The 20,915-nt window shown below is 34.8% G+C and overlaps 1 protein-coding gene across 1 annotated transcript; it reads left to right on the top strand.

Moving 5' to 3' along the window:
• Window positions 1-926: 926 nt before the first annotated feature.
• Window positions 927-4,426, top strand: LOC107765518 (GDSL esterase/lipase At4g01130-like). Its single transcript, XM_016584177.2, has 5 exons — window positions 927-1,276; window positions 2,787-2,996; window positions 3,076-3,233; window positions 3,654-3,924; window positions 4,070-4,426. Exons 1-5 carry the CDS (start codon window positions 1,015-1,017, stop codon window positions 4,336-4,338), a joined length of 1,170 nt encoding a protein of 389 aa, XP_016439663.2. The 5' UTR covers window positions 927-1,014; the 3' UTR covers window positions 4,339-4,426.
• Window positions 4,427-20,915: the final 16,489 nt, after the last annotated feature.

The raw sequence follows: 20,915 nt of genomic DNA, 5'->3' as shown, positions 1-20,915 counted from the left end.
AATCCGAATGGGGATCTAGAGGGGCCAATTCTAGCTCAATCAATTGTACTGTATTTTTAGTCATACTCCTTACTTATTTCTAGGAAGAAAGAATATCATTTATTCACCATCGTCATCTTTACACAAGTCATGGTTTTTAGTAGTAGGAAAACAAACAACCATTGATAGTTGTCCCTTCTGGACTAATAAAATCCAATGCACATAATGTTGTTCGTTGCATTTCACTCGCACTCTAAAGTCTAAACACAAGCTGATCTAAGAAAAACGGCCTTGTATTTAATTTCCCACCTCAAATATTTTAGAAATTGTGAATTACTAATACTTAATATCATCAATCAGAAAATGATGAAATTATTCATTTGAGTTGAAAATCTTTGGAACTATGAAATAAGTCTCATACACGAACATTAATTTTCATTATTTAATTTTCTGTACTTCCGTTTCTAAAACAATTAACTATTAACTATTTTTTGGGGGAATCGAATAATTTTTCCTTTTGACTATAAAAATGATATTCAGTAACTGTATATGAAATTTTAATATAAAAGCTTTATTTTCATTTAAAAAATAAGGAATTTATATTCAAATTAGGCTGAAATTAGATAATTAACTTGACCGCTGACTGCTATCTTTCGAAATTGCTATTCTTTTTTAAATAGAGGAATTACAAGATAAGAACTTGAAGACTATATATGAAATAGTAACCCTCTTTTTTCATTCGACTTAAGCAAATACGAAGATTTCAACACATTTTTCTGAAATTCGTATTTCCCATGTGAGAATAATTCAGAACTATAAAGCAAAAAAAGAAAGTGAAAAAGTTAAAAAAATCCAGGGTAAATGATTGGGAAACATTAAAGTAACAATGTTTGTTTTTGACATATATACACTTGATTGCGTCACTAGTTGATGTGTACATGCACAGCTTCTCTGTCTACAAATATGGAAAAGTGCTTTCACTGAATCCCACACTATCCAAAGTTACTTCTTGTTTGAGAGAAACACAGAGAAAACATGAAGCCATTAATAAGAATGAGTTTATGGTTTTATTCTATGGTGATTACTTGGGTTTTCTTGGCAGCAATCTTATTTATGGTGGATACAACAGAGTGCAAAAACTGTGGATTTAAGGCAATCTTTAACTTTGGAGATTCAAATACAGATACAGGTGGTTTTTGGGCAGCTTTCCCAGCTCAGGGTCCTCCCCATGGAATGACCTACTTCAAGAAACCAGTTGGACGGGCAACTGATGGCAGAGTCATCCTTGATTTTCTAGGTCGTATATATGATTCTTCTCCGATCAAATTCCTTAAGTTTAATTTGACCGATCTATTTTTTTTATTTATTTTAGATTTACCTATCTAATTGTAGGTTAACTTAATCTGATGGTGTGAAACGTTTATACACATGTAAGCACACATAAATTAAAACTCTTTTTCTTAAATGGATCCTACTATATAATGACGCATTTCTATACTATCTTTGCCATCTATAATGATGCATTTCGTTTCTTTGGTTTGTTCCATGATATAAGCATTAATATTGTAGGAAAGTTGAGATTTATAATAACTTATATCCCAACATTAATTGGTTCTAGTTTCTAGCTAAAAGCTACTCCTTCCGGTCCACTTTAAGTGATTTTTTTGCTCTTTTCACATATTAAGGAATTCACCTTCTAGCATTAACTAACAATGAAATTGACCATAATAATCTTAATTTGCTCATTGGAAATATAACAAACTACTCCTAGGTCGTTCTTTACTCCAAGTGCAACTTTGGAAAGAAAAAGTTAATTTCTTCTTGATATCTGAAAAAAATTAAATATTGTAGACCACACAAAAAGCCAAACAATGAATTAAAGTGGACCGGAGGAAATAGTATTGAAGAAGTAAAGTGTATGTTAGAAAGGGAGTTAACTGAAAAAGGCATGCGCATGTATATATATAGTATATATAGTATATATTTATTAAGAAGCATGACTAGATATTTAAATAAGAGGTCTTGAAAAGTTAGAAGTGTGACCCTCTCTGTTTTTAATATAAGGACCTGTAAACTTTCGGACTTGAGGATAGGTAATGGGACTACAGGAGTTTGCATTTACAAGAAAACGAAATAGCAGCAAACTTGCTCCATGCTTTGTATCTTCTTGCTCATTATCATTGGATGCTTTTGTTTGTCTATATAGGTTCTGTCCTAGATCCTTATCCTAACTATTGCACCCGTGACCACTTCATATGCGTGCTTAATTTCAATTTACATTATTAGCCCTTTTCAGTGTTCTGGCCGGTCCCTAATTCGTGGCACCATACCATAAGACTAATGAATCACAAAGGTTGATTAAGTCCTTTTCAAGAATTTGTGGAGATATAATTAAATGAATAGAAGTCTATCTTCTCTGACAGTTTAAACTTTGAGATGAAATGATTATACAGATAAGCATGATTTGAGGTCCTTGGTTCAAGCCTCACTATCATTCATCATTTAAAAAAAAAAAATCAAATGCTTCGACCACAAAAAAAGTCACGCGTGAAGATGTATGTTGAAGATATAATTAAACAGTATATAAACTTGTTATTTCTTGCCGCTTAAACTTATAGAATGAGATGATCACACAGTTAAACAAGAAGCATCTACGAGAATGATTCATTGGCTAATAATCTGGATCCTTCACACAATTATGTATTTAGGAAAATATTTGTCCTCCTTACTTCATCCCGCCTCTCATCAATTTCAGTTTAAATCTGTAACATGAGTTATTTGAAAGTTTGGTTGTTCCTCATGTGCAGCTCAAGGATTAGGTCTACCATTTTTGAGTCCATATCTGCAATCAATTGGATCTGATTACAGACATGGTGCTAATTTTGCAACATTGGCATCCACTGTCCGCTTGCCACAAACTTCTTTATTTGTTACTGGGGTTAGCCCTTTTTCGCTTGAGATTCAGCTTCGACAAATGAAAGAATTTAAGGTTAAAGTTGATGAACATCACCATAAAGGTAAATCAGTTTTTTCCATAAATATTTCAGTAAATATAATGTGTATTAATGTTATTCATAATCGAGTTTGAATTTTCAGGGAAAACTAATCTGCCTTCGCCAGACATATTTGGAAAATCACTATATACATTCTACATTGGCCAAAATGACTTCACTGGAAATTTGGCTAGAATAGGAATAAGTGGAGTGAAAGAGTATCTCCCTCGAGTGGTTTCCCAAATAGCCAGCACCATCAAGGTAACATCGTCCTAGCATTCAATAAATAATTAGTCCCTCGTCTTTTCCTTCTCTTTTTATCTTCTTTTTTATCTTTTGGAAAACTACTAATGTGAGCCTAGTGAGCGTAAACTATTAGATTGAGTACACTTTTATTTAACTAATTATATTTTCAACACCTTTTAAACGTGTGAGTTTGACTCTTTTCTTGGCTCAGACATGCAGTAAATTTTTTGATAAATGGTGCGATCGTGGGATTTGAATTGTATGACTATCATAGTAAAAAGCTTAATCTATCTATGAGATAGAGCAAAAACTACTAATGTGTGAGTGTAAACTAGCTATCAGATAAAGTACACTTTTATTTACCTAATTATGCGTGTTATTGGCTCAGACATGTGCGACTTCTGATATTGATGTTGGTTCTGTTCTATTTGCCAGGAGATACATGCATTGGGTGGGAGAACATTTTGGGTGCTAAATTTAGCACCAATTGGATGTTACCCTGCATTTCTGGTGGAGCTGCCTCATAACACTTCTGATATTGACCAGTTTGGTTGTTTAATATCATACAATAATGCAGTGGTGGATTATAACAATATGCTAAAAGCAGCATTGGCAAAAACAAGAAAAGAAATTGGTGATGCAAATGTGGTATACGTGGACACTCATGCTGTGCTCTTGGATCTCTTCCAACACCCTACTTCTTATGGTATTTGTTTTCCTTTTCTATTTAAGATAAAATGCTGAACAGTCCAAAATTCTGTTTTGAATGCCGCAAAATCTGACATTTTATCAATTTGACATAAGAGTTTTAATGTATTGTATGACGTCAATGGAAAATTTTGCTTTTGCAGGGCTAAAATATGGAACCAAAGCATGTTGTGGATATGGAGGTGGTGCTTACAATTTTAACCAGCAACTATTCTGTGGAAATACCAAACAAATAAATGGAACTAAAGTGACAGCCAAGGCCTGTGAGGATCCACAGAACTATGTAAGCTGGGATGGAATACATGCCACAGATGCAGCAAACAAACTCACTGCATATTCCATTTTAAATGGTTCTTATTTTGATCCTCCTTTTCCACTTCACCATTATTGTGATATCCAGCCTATTGGTTGACACTGTTGTTTCTTGTATTTAGCAATAATTTAAACCATGACTCATGAGTCATTTACCAGCAAATTGAATGAAACTTAAGTTTTCTTGATGCTTTGATTATTTATTTACTTATTTATTTCATAATGGTGGTGTCTTTGTACCTCTACTATTCCGCTAGTTACTTGCTAGCCACCCCCGGATAAGCACAAATACCGAGTAACTTTCTCCACTAAAATCTTAGTTAGATTAAATTTTTTTACCTAACTTCTAGTTTTTGCTGAGAAGAAATTTCGTGACGCTTTGATATTTATCATAAGATTCATCATCCATAGTTAATAACTTACTGATCACTGGACAGCTAGTCTACTTGTTAATTTTTTTAATAAATCAATAGATAATTGATCATAGCTATGGATTTTGCAAATTTGAGGCCCTCACAAAAAAAAAACATGACTCACCCCTAAAACAATTCCAAAACTGCACAATACACCCATGTGAGTTCTGAACAAAGAAAAAAAATATCATTAAGAAATGGACCTTGAGTGTAAAGCCCCATAAATTTCTAGCTTAATTTTTTTTTTTATAATCTCGAAGTTTATAACGTAATTAAAGTGTTCGAAGGGTATAAGGAGTTGCACGGTTTAAGCGAAGTATTTGGAATAATATGTATATAGGATATGAACTAATATGGTAGGACGAATACATAAGAATCAATAAAATCTTGTTTGATCACTATGTTGAAATACAACACTGGATGCACTTGTCCTTATAATGGCAATACGATGATGTATGTAAAAGGAGTACAACTATTTTATATGTAAGGAATTAGCAAGAAAGATACAAAGATCTTGGTGAGCAATGAAAGACAAGTGGGCTAGGGGTAAAGAAAATAAAAAGATTTTCCAAGTGAAAAAACTTTTACTTTTATTTGGAGTAAAAAAGTAGCCTATGTGGCAGCACGTTCAACCAAATTTGCTTATAATTAAATATAGTGGGCCCATAAATACAAAGAAACACAGAAACAAAAATTGCTCGCCTTCGACAAAGAAGAAGAGGAGTCTACCTTTCCTTTCTTCTTTTTTTTCTTTTCTTTTGTTCCTTTACTTTAATTACATGTTATAAATGAAGATAGTTAATTATAATTCCAACAAGAGTTAGGGTTTGAGCACTAAAGTAAATTTGATAATGGAGTCTTGACTGAGTATGCAACATTGCAATTGGTATGTTCTTAGTGATGATTATAACTTATTGGACTATAGAATTGAAGTGAGTATACATAGTATCCCTGTATTACTGAAAACTCACGAGTTAGAAGATTTGAGCAATATTCTTACATTGAAGAGAGTAATGTTATATTCTTTAGACTTGTATTGACGTGAATTGAACCCGATTATTACATGTAGATTGAAATTTGTGAATCGGGAGTGTTTGGAGGATACGTGAAGTCGAAGCTGAGCTAGCTTTAAGGTGAGTTGAGGCTTACTCTCCTAGTAGAGAATTCCATTAGAACCCCTATGCTCCATGTGTTCAATAAATTCAAGCCATATTTTCTTGCGATCCAAATACTCAGTTCACTTATTCTTTTTCAGTACGATATTATATGTGACATGAATACATGCTTATGTGTATTACCAATTGTTATGCGCCTTTATTTGTGATATTCACATTCAGTACGGAGAAGTGGCCAACATCCCCCAGCGTGAGTGCCATGATGTCAGGGTTACCTACCTCATGCTCGCAGGTGCCATATGTTTGTTGGGGAGATAAGCTGACACTCTCCCGTACGTGTTCCCAGGTGCTCACGTACGCAGGGCCATTATGTGTAACAATTAACTTTGCAAAGTTACGTCTTAAAATATATATAACTCAATTTCTATTTCAGATATCAGTTATGAGCTCAATTTCTACGTTGAGTTTCAGTTTCCAGCTTATTACTTGATAGTAAAATTTTATATGATTTATATGATTTTTCGTATATACTTTTTCTTTATTATATTTTCCAGAAAGTCTCGCTCCACCTTTTTAGGAGGTAGCCTATGAGACTTACTGGGTATCCTTTGGTGGTACTTATCCCGTTTGGACCTGCTACGTCGTGTGTCAGGTATTGAGGACGCAGGTAACGAGGCACGTGGCTAGAGAAGATATTCTATATCCAGTTTACAGACTCCGTTGATTCACCCCAGCGGTAGCGAACCCTATTCAGACTATTATTTATATCTTTTTTTTCTTTACGTTTATTTTATTTCCGGGGATGCCCTCGTAGGCTATGTATTTTAAATTTTATTTTTCAGATTTTAGAGGCTCATGACTTGTTAGTGGGTCAGTATTAAAATAGTTTTGGGATTTATCCTTTATTTATTATTTTTATCAGTCAACTTAAGAATTGCAACTTGATTAGAATTAATATTTAAGCACGTTAGATTCTTTGCTATTGAACTTGAAGTTTGATACAAATAGTACATGGTTCATTCAACGAGTGATAAGGGTTGAATGCCAATCACATCTCATAGCAGGTCGGGGGCATGGCATTGAGCTTTAACTTAATCTAGGAGGTGGGAATTGCCAAAACCATATAATGATACCAAATACCCATTAATCCACTAACGTGGAAACTCAAAAAAATGCATAGCATATTTGTTGTTTGTGTGTGTGTGGGGGGGGGGGGGTACAAAATGTCATATTCCAGGGGGAAAAAACAAAGAAAAAATGGCATCACCACTCTATAAACATGGCTCCCTCCCCTAAAAATTCCCCAAACTCCAATCCATTGACTTCTGAAAAAAGAAAAAGAAACTTTTCCAATTCCATTCCATAATCTTCCTTTTCCCACCTACCATCTTCCCCCTCTATCTTTTTAGCCTAAATCCAATCTCACCAGATTGTTCATATTCTTTAAAACTATCGTGGTTTTATTAGTTTTAAAGAATAGGCGATGGCTTTTGTTTCCTTCAGATGGGGGTTTATGAAATGGGGCTTTCAAATACTCCTAGAAGATATGTTTGATGTTTGTTTAATCATGTCATGTGGATGATGCCATATTGCTATTTACACTAGGCAAAAGCACCAGTTGTTTTTTGTGGACTATCTGATATTATAATTTGAGTGTTAAGGCCAACCGCGTGTAATTATTTACTCCTATTATATTTGCAAAAGTTCTCCATCAACCTAATAAAAATATTTGCAAGATACATGTGTCTGAATCAATTAGTTGTACTGTTCTCCCACCTTTTCGTACTCCCTCCGTTTTAATATATGCAGTAATCAGAGGTGGATATATATAATTTACTTGTGCACCTAAACACAAAAGCTTGACTGGAGGGGTGGTTGGGTGGAGTGCTTACGTTTCCTTCCTTCATTAGTTGATGCGGATTCGAAACTCATGTTTAGCTTTTCCTCCTCCTTTCTATTTTACTTATTTGAATCTAACATAATTTAAATTTAATAGCAAATTGGTTTGTTTGTTTGTTTTTTTTTATTCTAAATTCAATTTTAGTTTAGTATTAGTACATAATGGTCAACTTAATTAATTTTATTATTTTTTTAAATCTCACCCTTCAAATAAAAATCTCAAATTGCAACTTATTGCTCAACAAATAAAAAATATAAATTCTTTCTGTTCATAACCTTCTTCAACAATCACTTCGATAAAGTAGTGGGCATCGTCAACTCTGACTCCACGATGGCAACTGAGAGTTTGAGACTCTTCTTCAATTTCTTGACTATTAACACACTCATAATCTTGATTTTTCTATGTAAGTTTTTGATAATTTTAAAGTTATGAACACCCTTTTGATCGCTGACTCCTTTTTTATTTGAGAAAAACTAGAAATTTTGAAGTTTGAAATAGGCTTAAATCAAACATCTTCCCTTCTCGTAGTACCTATTTTGCGAAAAAATCTCCCCCTCTGCTCAGTGTTTTTTTCTTTCTTTCGAACCTTTTTCTTAATACTTAGATGATAAATTCGATTATAATTATTAAGTTTTTTAAAAGAGTTGCAGGTTGAATTTTATCGCTAGTAATTAACATCTAGTTGCACACCGAATTTTATCGCTAGTAATTAGCATATAGTGGTACCTCCGTCACGCTCAAATCCTGAGAACCACTACTACTAGTAGTGGTTGCCCGATATAAAATATAAGAAAGAAATGAAGATTTTCAGAATTTATGATTTTATTCCCATGAATTTTTTATGGCTATAAAAATAAACCGTTAATAATAAAAGTGAAATTTGATATTTTAAATATAGATATTTTTTTAATGGATTAATAATTTAATAGTACCAATCGGTTGTGTCATTCTCTAAGGAGGAATATTCACCATTGTAAACTGTACAAGTCATGGTTTGATAGGCGTAATTGTCCCTTTTCTAGACTATATATCCAACGAATAAATAGTCTTATTGTTCATTGCATTTCACTCACCCTCTAAACCCTAGTTGATCTAGGAAAAATGGTGATGCATTTTCCCACGTCAAATCTTCAAGAATTTGTGAATTAATACCTACCATGCATCAATCAAAAGCATGAATTGTCGATTTTTCCTTTTTGTATTTTAAGTAGTTGACTAGTTTACTAATTAGTCGACTAAAGATAAGAACAAAATAAAAGTAAAGCAGAAATAAAGTACAGGAATTAAAGACACCAAGATTTTTATACTGGTTCGGATTCAATGTGAATCTTACGTCCAGTCCACTTGGGTTGCAAGAGTGCTCTCTTTTAGTATTTGAAGTTTCTCGATTACAATGGAGTTGATGTAGCATCACACCAACACCTTAATCACTATTTCACTTCTCTCTTTTTGATACAATGTCTCACCAGTGTTTATCTTTTTTTCTTCTCTCACTAATTACATAACAAATCTAAAGAGAACTACAATGCTTGTTTGGAGTAGAACAAAAAGAGTGATAGTAGTTCGTTCAAAGAATATATGCTTCAAGCCTGGTACAGATGTATATATACTTCGCGAGGCCTTCTTGACTCTTAATTGACGTGAATCTTGAGAGATTACAGACCCAAGGGAGTTGATCCTCGAAAGGAATCGTAAATTGATTCTTTTTAAGAATAAGGTAAAGTTTCCGTTGATTTTCCTTGACTTGTGGCCTTGATAGACTTTTCTTTCGCTAAGAAGATCTTTCCGTTATTTGAGTAATCAAAGTTAGATCCCTTGATTCCGGGCTTTAACGGTCTCCAGTGCAGAGCTTCGCAATCTCGTTTTCTTTTAATTTGGGACTTTCTTATAATAATCTCCGTCAATCTGCTATCAAATCATTACTTGATTATTCTTTCGGGTTTCCTCTACTTCTTCCTTTTTCGTCTCTAATCATTAATACTTTTCCTTTCCTTTACTTCTGGAGTTTCCATCATTCTCCTTCCTTACTTGCTTCCGTTGACAGATCTTTTCCTTAATTCTTTTATTTCTTCCATACTTGAATGATAGAGCTTTTTGAGTCCTTTGTTTATCCCTTGTGACCCTGCTTTAATAGTAATGTGTTACTTTTTATCATTGAAACTTATATTTAACAATCTCTCCTTTTTTGATGATGACAAAATAACATATAAAAGCAGTTTACTTCTCTGTTATAGTTAGTGCTTGATTTGTTGTAGTCGACTTCTAAGTTGACTTTCATGATGTGACAGTTGACTCTCCCTCAAAAGGTGCCGTTGTTTTTGTTGTGCTTGTAACCTCATATGTTGCAGTCGACTCCCCCTCAACAAGTGCTTCTATTTGACCTTTATTAATATAAATATCCTTTTCTCCCCCTTTTTGGCATTAATAAAGAGGGAAATTCACATGTATAGAGTAAAATAAACAGATACAAGCAATTTAGGCAAATATAAGCAAATATAGCCAATTATAAGCATGCAGAGTTTAGCAAAAATAAAGAAAACAACCAACGACTGGTTATCCAGTCCAAAACAGCAAAAAAAAATTATCTGAAACATCCACAACTAACGACGCAAAAAATAAGTGAGAGTGTTGTAAATCGCTTCCTTCATACTATCAAAGCTGGCATTTGCTGAAACTGTCACCCCATCAATCCTGTCATGTACTTCCTTGAAGGCTTTGACTGCGTTTTCTACTAGCTTGAGAATTTTGACCCTTATCTTCGAAACATCAGACCCTGTTTCTTTGGAGGTGGAATGAATGTCCCCAACAGTTAATTGAGTTTCAGCAAGAAGGTCCTAGATGATGGTCAGCTTGTTATCAATAGCAGTCAATTTTTCTACAAGATCAAGATCACTTACACTATGATGGGAACCAGAGGCTTTGACCTTTGAATCAGGCTAAACATTCTTGATTTCTCCCTCATGTTTCTTCACCCAGGAACCCTTAACACACACATACCCCATACTGGCAAAGGCTCTAGAGTTGTAGGATTTAGAGACAGAGACAAAAAGGTATTCTGAGATAGAGATGTTGTGGGTTTCCAAGAGATGGGTGATAACCATACCATAAGGTAGACTGGTGGGGTCATTAGCACTTTCAACCATAAAATTTATGACCCATGAGGACAGTTTGACCTTAATCTTGGTTACTAGACAATAGACAAGAAAGGTGTCTCGTTCAGAGAAAGTGGAGAATGAGCCAGCGCGAGGAAGAAGAGTAGTTGCAACAATGTGGGCCAGAACTCGGTTTCAAAACTAACATCACTGGGACCTAACTAGTTAGGGAGGAAATCAGAAGGACAATCATCTATACAACGCTTTGCTTGATCAAATGTAATTTCAAAGTCTTCATGTCAGGTATTTTTGAAAAGCATGGGAAACCCAGAGCACTTACACTGAAAAATTGAGTCAAACATGGCACAATCAAGGACAATGCATTTTCCTAGAGCTAGGGATTCTAACTTATCAGGCTTGCTAGAGCGAAGATTGGCGTATAACATCCTCACTAGAGGTTCATAGACTTTGGGAGGGGTTAAAGAAAGCAAATTTGACCATCCTTGAAAAACAAACAGATCCTTTACCTTAAAATTGAGGGCCTCCAGGTCATCAAGGTCGATTACTCTGTCATTGGCAATGGGATTTTCTTTGAGGGCAGCGAAGAAGTCTCTATTTGGAGTATCCCAGAAATTGAGGTCTGACTTTAGAGAACTCGAGAGGTCTACCTTGTATTTCTTGGGAGTAAAAGATTCAGGGGGTCTTCCATGGGTCTTTTTCCAAGAGCTTTTTCGTGTAGCAACCCCCTTTGGGAGGGTGCTACTTACGAAAAAAAATCTAATTTACTACCTACAACATTAAGAAGATATTAATTCAAAAAGATATTCAGAATAATTTAATAGCGGAAATAGGCCCATGCGATAAAGGTTCAAAGTGCAATATTTTTGTTTCTGAATATACACTTCACAATTTTTTTTATAAATATAATACAATGTCAAAATATCAACATAAGGTAATATAACCCTTCTTGAATAATCAACACGTTAAGCAACTTCCTAACAAAATTATACTTTTCGTTCAATATCACTGCCTGTTCATTGTACATAAATTTCAAACTAGCGAGTAAAAAAATAAAACTAGTCTTCTCCTTTGTACATTTTCACAAGACAATGTAAATTCAGCATATTACAAGACTTGAGTTATTAACAAACCCTAAAACAGCAAAACAAGTTACCAAATTCAAGTTACAAGATTTTGGTCTTAAGATCTAACAAGCCTCCAAAATAACGTACATGAGTGTGACATATAGATCATGTACAAGTCCCAAAACTATACAAAATCTAGGTGCATATGCAAATGTGATCTCCATATGTGCTCCCAAAAAAGACTACTTCATAAGGTCGTCTTCAAATCTCATCCCGTACATTACCTACGATAGAAAATAACTATCGCTAAGCATAAAGCTTAGTGGCGTATAAACTTTGGGCTTGGAGCCATTAAATTCTTCAATTCCCCTTTTTCAGTCATAGGTAGCTCAAATTAAATATAAATCTAAAACAAGTGAACAAATATATCAAAATTATCGAATATCGAACCTTGAAGTGTTTCCAAATATCAATAACAATGTTCAAAATTTAAGAGTCGAGAAAGCGTATACTATCAATCCAAGAGAGCTTGCCAAATATTCATTTTTCGCCCAATATGTACGTTATGCCATCACACCAAGTATAATTAAATATCAAGGTGGACAAAAGCCCAAAATCAAGTAGGGTCAAAACCCAATAGTTAAGAGAATCAAGAACCATATTAAAAATGGCTTGCTAATTCATATTTAACACGGACAAGTTCCGTAATTTAAGACAAACTACAAATCCAAAGTCAAGATGGCAAAAGATCCGAATCAAGAGGCATGCCAAGATGAGTGACAAAGTCACTTCCACAAGAAGGACAAATTCCCAACAAGAATGCAAAATGATCAAGCAAATCCGTACGAATGGGCGATTTGGCAAATATCTTACTATACTTGATATAAAACGAATACAACGATATAAATTAAAGACAAGAAAAATAAAATATCAGGTTATTTCAAAATATTCCAGCAAGTAAAAAGAGTAGGGGTGGGCATAATACCGACCGAACCGTAAACTTTGATTTTTTCGATTTCAGTTTTTCGGCTTATTCGGTCGGTTTGCGGTTTATATTTTCTATAATTTTGGTGTTCGGTTCGGTGCTCGGTTTTACAACTTCGGTTTTCGGTTAAACCGTAAAATCGAATTTTTCATAGAGGACATAGTTTTCTCGACGGACTACCCACAGATTGAGAGGAGCATATGGACAAAGTGAATCAGTTGTTTTCAAAGATTCCTCATTACAATAAGGTGTCAAGACAATATGAGTTAGATTTTATAGATAGAGGAAGAGTAGGACTCAGAATCCAGAGCTCAGTTAAGAACTTTCAAAGTTGTGCTGCACACTGTAAATGGAATTTCTGGAGCCTTTTGTTGTTCAGCCTCTGAACACCAAGTCATTGAATTGACTAAGTGTGTTCAGCAATTTTTTCTGTAAGGCATCACGTGAAGTGGAATAGGAATCATTATTTATTGTTCAAAACCGACCTAATTGAACCGAACCGAACCGAATTAGCAAAAATCGAAGAAATCGAACTAATTTTGGTTCGGTTATTGGTGCACCAAATAAAAAATCAAAAACCGAACAAACCGAACCGAACTTCATAATAACCGAACCGAACCGGCCGACGCTCACCCCTAAAAAGAGTACAAAGTTTATACACAAACCTTGGTATTTTACAACAAAATAGTTTTACCACAACTTGAGAACGTTCGAATCGTCTATGCCATAGATAAACCAAATCTGTCCACTTCCTCAAATATTTCCCCTTAGATTTTACAAGGATATATATACTTTAAATACATAATCAAATATCTATATAAGTTAGGTGATTTAACATGTCAAACTAAACATGATATTGGTACAAATTACCCAAAAAAAATTAAACATAAATTCTGGACAGTATCACTATCTTGTGTTGTGACTCTGTTTTGAAGATAAAAATGGACAAACTAGACTGTGTGGTCTTTATTACAGTTGTAGATATATGTCTTACCATTTCAGAAAATCTTGAATCACCCCCTTAAATATCTATATTTATTATAAAGATGCTCAATCGAGAATGCAAATATTAGTTAAAACTTTGGGGTCTCCCCCTCCTTAAATAAATTTCGTCTTGAAATTTACCTTATACTAGTCCCGAAACAAGTGTAGATATTGAACTCTCATATCCTCTTCTCGCTCCCAAGTAGCTTCCTTGCCAGAATGATTTCTCCAAAGAACCTTCACTGAGGGGATTCTCTTATTTCTAAGCTCTTTTATCTCACGCGCTAAGATTTGGATTGGTTCTTCTCCATATGTCAAATCAGGATTGATCTCAATAGATTCAATAGGAATAACATGAGATGGATCTTAGCGGTATCTTCTAAGCATAGAAACATGGAAGACATTGTGGATCTTGTCTAACTATGGTGGAAGAGCTAGTTTATAAGCAACAGTGCCAACTCTCTCAAGCACTTCATAAGGTCCAATAAATCGAGGACTAAGTTTACCTTTTTGGCCAAATCTCATATAATTCTTCCACGGAGAAACCTTTAAGAATACCTTATCACCCGCTTGATACTCAATATCACATCTCTTAAGATCAGCATAAGATTTTTGTCTATCTGAAGTAATTTTTAAGCGATCCCTAATTATTTTTACCTTAACTTCAGTTTGTTGCACAATCTCAGGACCCACCAATTTTCTTTCACCAACCTCGTTTCAACAAAGAGGCGTTCTACATTTTCTCCCATATAAAGCTTCATAAGTAGGCATGCGTATACTTGATTGGTAGCTATTATTGTAAGCAAATTCTATCAGGGCTAAGTGTTTGTCCCAACTACCCCCAAACTCAATAATGCAGGCTCGAAGCATATCCTCCAAGATTTGTATTACCCTCTCAGACTGGCTATCTGTTTGTGGATGGAAAGCAGTACTAAAATTCAACCTGGAACCCAAAGATTCTTGCAAGTTAGACCAAAATCTGGATGTAAACCTTGGATCTCTATCGGGTATAATAGAAATAGGGATTTCATGCAGCCTCACAATCTCATTAATGTATAATTTTTCCAAACGTTTCAGTGAATAGTCCATTCTGATTGCCAAGAACTGAGCACTCTTAGTTAGTCCATCTACAATGACCCAAATCGCATCATGATTCCTTTGAGTGCGTGGAAGTCCAGAAACAAAGTCCATCATTATCCTTTCCCATTTTTACTCAGGTATTGACAAGGGTTGCAATAGACCAGCTGGGACTTGATGTTTAGCTTTTATTTGTTGACAAACCAAGCATTTAGAAATGAACTCTGCAATGTCTTTCTTCATACCACTCCACCAGTAGTGCTCCTTGATGATCCGGTACATTTTAGTACCTCCATGATGCATTGCATAAGGTGAACTATGTGCTTCAATAAAGATCTCCTTCCTCAATTCATCATCACTAGGAACACACAACCTATTTTTATAAAATAAGGTACCATCTTTCTTTAATGTAAAATCTGATTCTCTTCCATTTTGGACTTCTTCAACCCGTTTCACAAGTTTCTCATCTAACTTCTGCGCTTCTTGGACCTGCTCAAGTAAGACTGGCTTGACTTGCAAATTAGCAATGATAGAACCATTACAATTAAATGAAAGACAATCATTCATGGCTCTTAAATTCAATCCAGGGACAAGTTCTATAGGAAATTCAATCTCCCTTTCCGGAGGCAACCCAGGAAGATCATCAGGAAATACATCAGGAAAGTCGCACACGGTTGGTATATCCTCAAGACTTGGACTCCCCAATCATATATCAACTATATGAGCAAGATAGGCATCACAACCTTGACGAATCATCTTCCTTGCCAAGACCGCAGAAATAATATTAGATGTCAATGATCTTTTTCCTTGAACTACTATGTGTGAATATGCAGGAGTTCTAAAAGTCACTTGCTTCAACCTACAATCAACCAATGCATGGTGCCTATGGATCCAATTCATACCAACAATAACATCATAGTCTTGGAAGGGCATTTCAAGCAGTCTGCAGGGAAGACTAGATTTTAAATCATGAATGGACAATCTCGGTAAATCATGTTAACAACAGCATGATGCCCTAATAGACTCATGACAAGCACATCAAATTCAAGTCTCACAGATTTAACAGTATCAGAAATTGCAAGTGATGAGCAAATATAAGAGAGCGAAGATCTAGGATCAAATAATGTAACAACAGATATGCCAAATAAGTGAAATTTACCAACAACCATGTCTGGGCCATCTTGGTCATTCTTCTGTCTCATAGCATAGACTCGTGCAGTAGCTCTCGACCCACTATCCTGATTAGCTCCACCCGAACCCCCTGTTTGCATATTTTTAGGTCTTGCACTGCTATTAGCTTGAGAATGAGTAGTGACAGGCTTTTGAACTGAGCCCTTTGTATGTGTAGAAGAAAGAGGATTAGGATTAGGATTAGGACAATCCTTCACTTTATGATCCAGACTTCCACAATTAAACAAGCACCAGAAGCTCTTCTGCAGACACCATAGCGCACTGTGCATAAGTAGGTGTATAAGTTTTGCCTTGGCCATAACTTGGAGTACTAGCAGTAGAGAAATTAGGCTTATTCTGCTTATGATATGATGACTTATGTGCACTTTCAGTCTTGGAATAGTCAAACTTTCCCTTCTTGGATGGACCGCCATAATCTGAATTACCCATCCTAAACTTGTTTTCTCTCCTACTAGCTTCTTCCTTGTCAATTCTTTCCCAAGTAAGAGCAGCTGAAACTAACTTGGAAAAATCCTCAAGTCGCAAGATTGCCATAGATATTCGGATTAAACCATTCAAACCTTCTTCAAATCTTCTGCACTTGTCTCTTTCATCATCAATAATACCTCCAGCATAGCGAGAAAGCCTGAGAAATTTTATTGATACTCTGCAATAGACATACTCCCTTGTCTTAAATTCATAAACTTTTTTTCTTAGCATCACAATAAACAGGGGGAACACATTTCGCACGAAATGCTTTCACGAAGTCATCCCAAATAAGGACCGGAGGTTTAGCTTTTGCATTTGGTACACTTACCCACCAATCATAGGCATCCTTTTGTAAAAGAAAGATATCATACTTAAATTTGGCAGTATTAGTACACTCTAGTTGTTCAAAGACCCTCTCCATGCGCTCGAGCCATTGTTCAGATACCGTGGGATCAGTACTGCCTTCAAATTCAACTCCACCCATTTTCCTCATCTACTCAAAATTCATTTCACTAGGTTCTGACATTGTCCCAGCCAAGTGACGAAAGAACTCAGCCATCTGCTGAAATGAATGAGTCATAATAGGAGTACTATGACCCATTACTCTTGGGTTACTGCCCACTTCATTTTCACTAACGCGATGATGATTTAGGTTAGGTAAGGGTTCCTCATATCCTTCCTAGAGGTGAGGTGGAGCATTATAATGGGTCTGACTTTCATGAACGGATTCAATAGCTCTATTCGAAGAGGAGGCCATATTAAAATTTCTATAAAAGATAAGATCACACTGCATTAGGGACATGTACATGATGCATGTGCTCAAGGAATACAACAAATTACACTAAGCGGGTATGCAAAAATTTATAAAATCCGAGCCATTTTCAAGAAAGGAAATAACAACAAATACTAGGTACGATCACAACAAAATTAAAATTCTAGAATCACAAACCTAGGCTCTGATACCAAAACTTATAGCAACCCCCTTTGGGAGGGTGCTACTTACGAAACAAATCTAATTTACTACTTACAACATTAGTTCAAAAAATATTAAGAATAATTTTGTAACGGAAATAGGCCTATGCGATAAAGGTTCAAAGTGCAATATTTTTGTTTTTGAAAATACACTTCATAATTTTTTTTATAAATAAATTACAATATCAAAATATCAACATAAGGTGATATAACCCTTCTTAAATAATCAACACGTTAAGCAACTTCCTAACAAAATTACACTTTTCGTTCAACATCACTGCCTATTCATTGTACATAAATTTCAAACTAGCGAGTAAAAAAAATAAAACTAGTCTTCTCCTTTGTACATTTTTACAAGATAGTGTAAATTCAGCATATTACAAGACTTGAGTTATTAATACACCCTAAAACAACAAAACAAGTTACCAAATTCAAGTTACAAGATTTTGGTCTTAAGATCCAACAAGCCTCCAAAATAACGTACATGAGTGTGACATATAGATCATGTACAAATCCCAAAACTGTACAAAATCTAGGTACATATGCAAATGTGATCTCCATATGTGCTCCCAAAAAAGACTACTTCATAAGGCCGTCTTCAAATCTCATCCCGTAAATTACCTACGATAGAAAATAACTATCGCTAAGTATAAAGCTTAGTGGCATATAAACTTTGGGCTTGGAGCCATTAAATTCTCCAATTTCCCCTTTTCAGACATAGGTAGCTCAAATTAAACATAATCTAAAACAAGTGAACAAATATATCAAAATTATCGAATATCGAACCTTGAAGTGTTTCCAAATATCAATAACAATGCTCAAGATTCAAGAGTCAAGAAAGCGTATACTATCAATCCAAGAGAGTTTGCCAAATATCCATCTTTCGCGTAATATGTACGTCATGCCATCACACTAAGCATAATCAGATATCAAAGTGGACCAAAGCCCCAAATCAAGTAGTATCAAAACCCAATAGTCAAGAGAATCAAGAACCATATTTAAAATGGCTTCCTAGTTCGTACTTAACACGAACAAGTTCCATAATTTAAGACGAACTACAAATCCAAAGTCAAGATGGCAAAAGATCCGAATCAAGAGGCATGCCAAGATAAGTGACAACGTCACTTCCACAAGAAGGACAAAGTTCCAACAAGAATGCAAAATGATCAAGCAACTCCGTACGAGTGGGCAATTTAGCGAATATCTTACAATACTTGATATAATACGAATACAACGATATATATTGAAGACAAGAAAAATAAAATATCATGTTATTTCAAAGTATTCCAGCAAGTAAAAAGAGTAAAAAGTTTATACACAAACCTTAGTATTTTACAACAAAACAGTTCAACCACAACTTGAGGACGTTCGAATCGTCTACGCCATAGACAAACCAAATCCGTCCACTTCTTCAAACACTTCCCCTTAGATTTTACAAGAGTATATATACCTTAAATACATAATCAAATATATATATATAAGTTTAATGATTTAACATGTCAAACTAAACATGATATTGATGCAAATTACACCCAAAAAATTAAACAGAAATTCTGGACAATATCACTGTCTTGTGTTGTGACTTAGTTTTGAAGATGAAAATGGACAAACTAGACTGTGTGGTCTTCATTACAGTTGTAGATATATGTCTTACCATTTTAGAAAATCTTGAATCACCCCCATATCATTTTTTTACAAAAGGTTATGCTAAAATTACTAACAGTAGTCCAAGGAGGGTTTGTAAAACAGAAAATTTGGGCAGCACCTGCCCTGTACTTCATCACCCTTTTTCGGGTAAATAAAAGACAAACCAGATTTTGGTGCCTGAATAAGAGTTATAGATCTATGAAATATATTTTCATAAAAGCTTGTATCACTTAAAATAGATCCCTATACAAGAATATACGAAGAAAACACTAATAGATGTATAGTGTAAAAATGGGTTTAGTAACTTACCACAAAGAGGAGCAACTTGAGCTTCACCAAGAATGCGTTTTGCTGGTTGGTTTAGTAAAAATTTCTTATAGTTATTATGAAGTATTTCAGGTGATAAGGAGAGAGAGTATGGGTTTTCTTTGGCATGAAAGAATAAAATATGAGATGAGGTTATGGAAAAGCAAGTCAAATAAGTAATATTTATGAACTTTGGATAAGTATGAAATAAAATTGGCTGCCCAAACTACTAAATATCTTTAAAAGGGTGGCATCCCAAAACCTTAAATATCTAATGTATTTAATAACAATTCATCAAAATGATATTAAGTGTTACACATAGCAACACCATGGAACTTCTTTGTCAATATTAACACAACCTAAAGTAAGCAATTTTCATATTATTGTCAATTTCACATTTAGGAAGTGCAAAGTAAAAAATCTATCTTCATTATAAGATGCTCGATCGAGAATGCAAATATTAGTTAAAACTTTAGGGTGTTACATTTCGCCTATTCGGTGAGTGTGGTCAGATGGTTCTGCCTGAAAAGAGGCAAACCCTTCAGAATGGTCAGACCCTAGGTTTACTTGTTCTGGAGGCTGAGAAGAGGGTTTTCCTTTGGAACGAGTACTTTTTCTTGTGAAGGCAGAGGGATTCTTAGAGTGTTTTGCCATTGAAGGATTTTTGGAGAAGGGTTTCTGAGTGATAAGAACAATGAAGAAGAGGAAAGATGATTCAGAGGGTTAAAAAGAAAGGATTTGACGGTTGAGTACATGAAAGGAAAGGGTGGTAGTGAAAAGACATGCTGATTGATTTTTCTTTCTTGAAAGTTGCGACTGATGGGAAAAGAGAGGGAAACCGGAGGCGCTCAATTAATGCATACTTACAGAAGAAAAGAAAGCTAAAAATATTAGTCACACAGGAATTAGAATTAACATATAAGTCCTAATTTTTATGATCAAGAGAAATAATGCCAAGTAGTTCTCTTAAAGAGTAGAATCCAACTTCAAGCAAAGGCTTAGTAAAAATTTCTGCTAGTTGATCAGTGGTGCCAACAAATGATAACTATATATCTTCCTTAATGACGTGATCTATAATGAAATGATGCTTAATATCTATATACTTAGACCTAGAATAATGCATAAGATTCTTTGAGAGGCATACAACACTAGAATTATCACAAAATATTTGAATAGATTTAAAAGATAATCATAGTCACCCAATTGATGAGACATCCATAGTAACCGTGTACAACACTGTCCGATGGAAATATACTCTGCATCAGTTGTGGATAATGCAACTGAGCCTTGTTTCTTACTGTTCCAGGATATTAATGTGTTTCCCAGTAATTGACATATTCTATTGGTTCTTTTCCCGTCTTCATTATCACTTGCAAGATCAGCATCTGAAAAACCTTCAAGTTTAAAATTATTAGAATGTGGGTACCACATTCCATTTGAAA

The sequence above is a fragment of the Nicotiana tabacum genome, chromosome 19, assembly GCF_000715075.1.
Source record: "Nicotiana tabacum cultivar K326 chromosome 19, ASM71507v2, whole genome shotgun sequence".
NCBI classification, from domain to species: Eukaryota; Viridiplantae; Streptophyta; class Magnoliopsida; order Solanales; family Solanaceae; genus Nicotiana; species Nicotiana tabacum.
The sequence above is the reverse complement of the archived record's forward strand: the minus strand, read 5'-3'. Positions and strand labels throughout refer to the sequence as shown.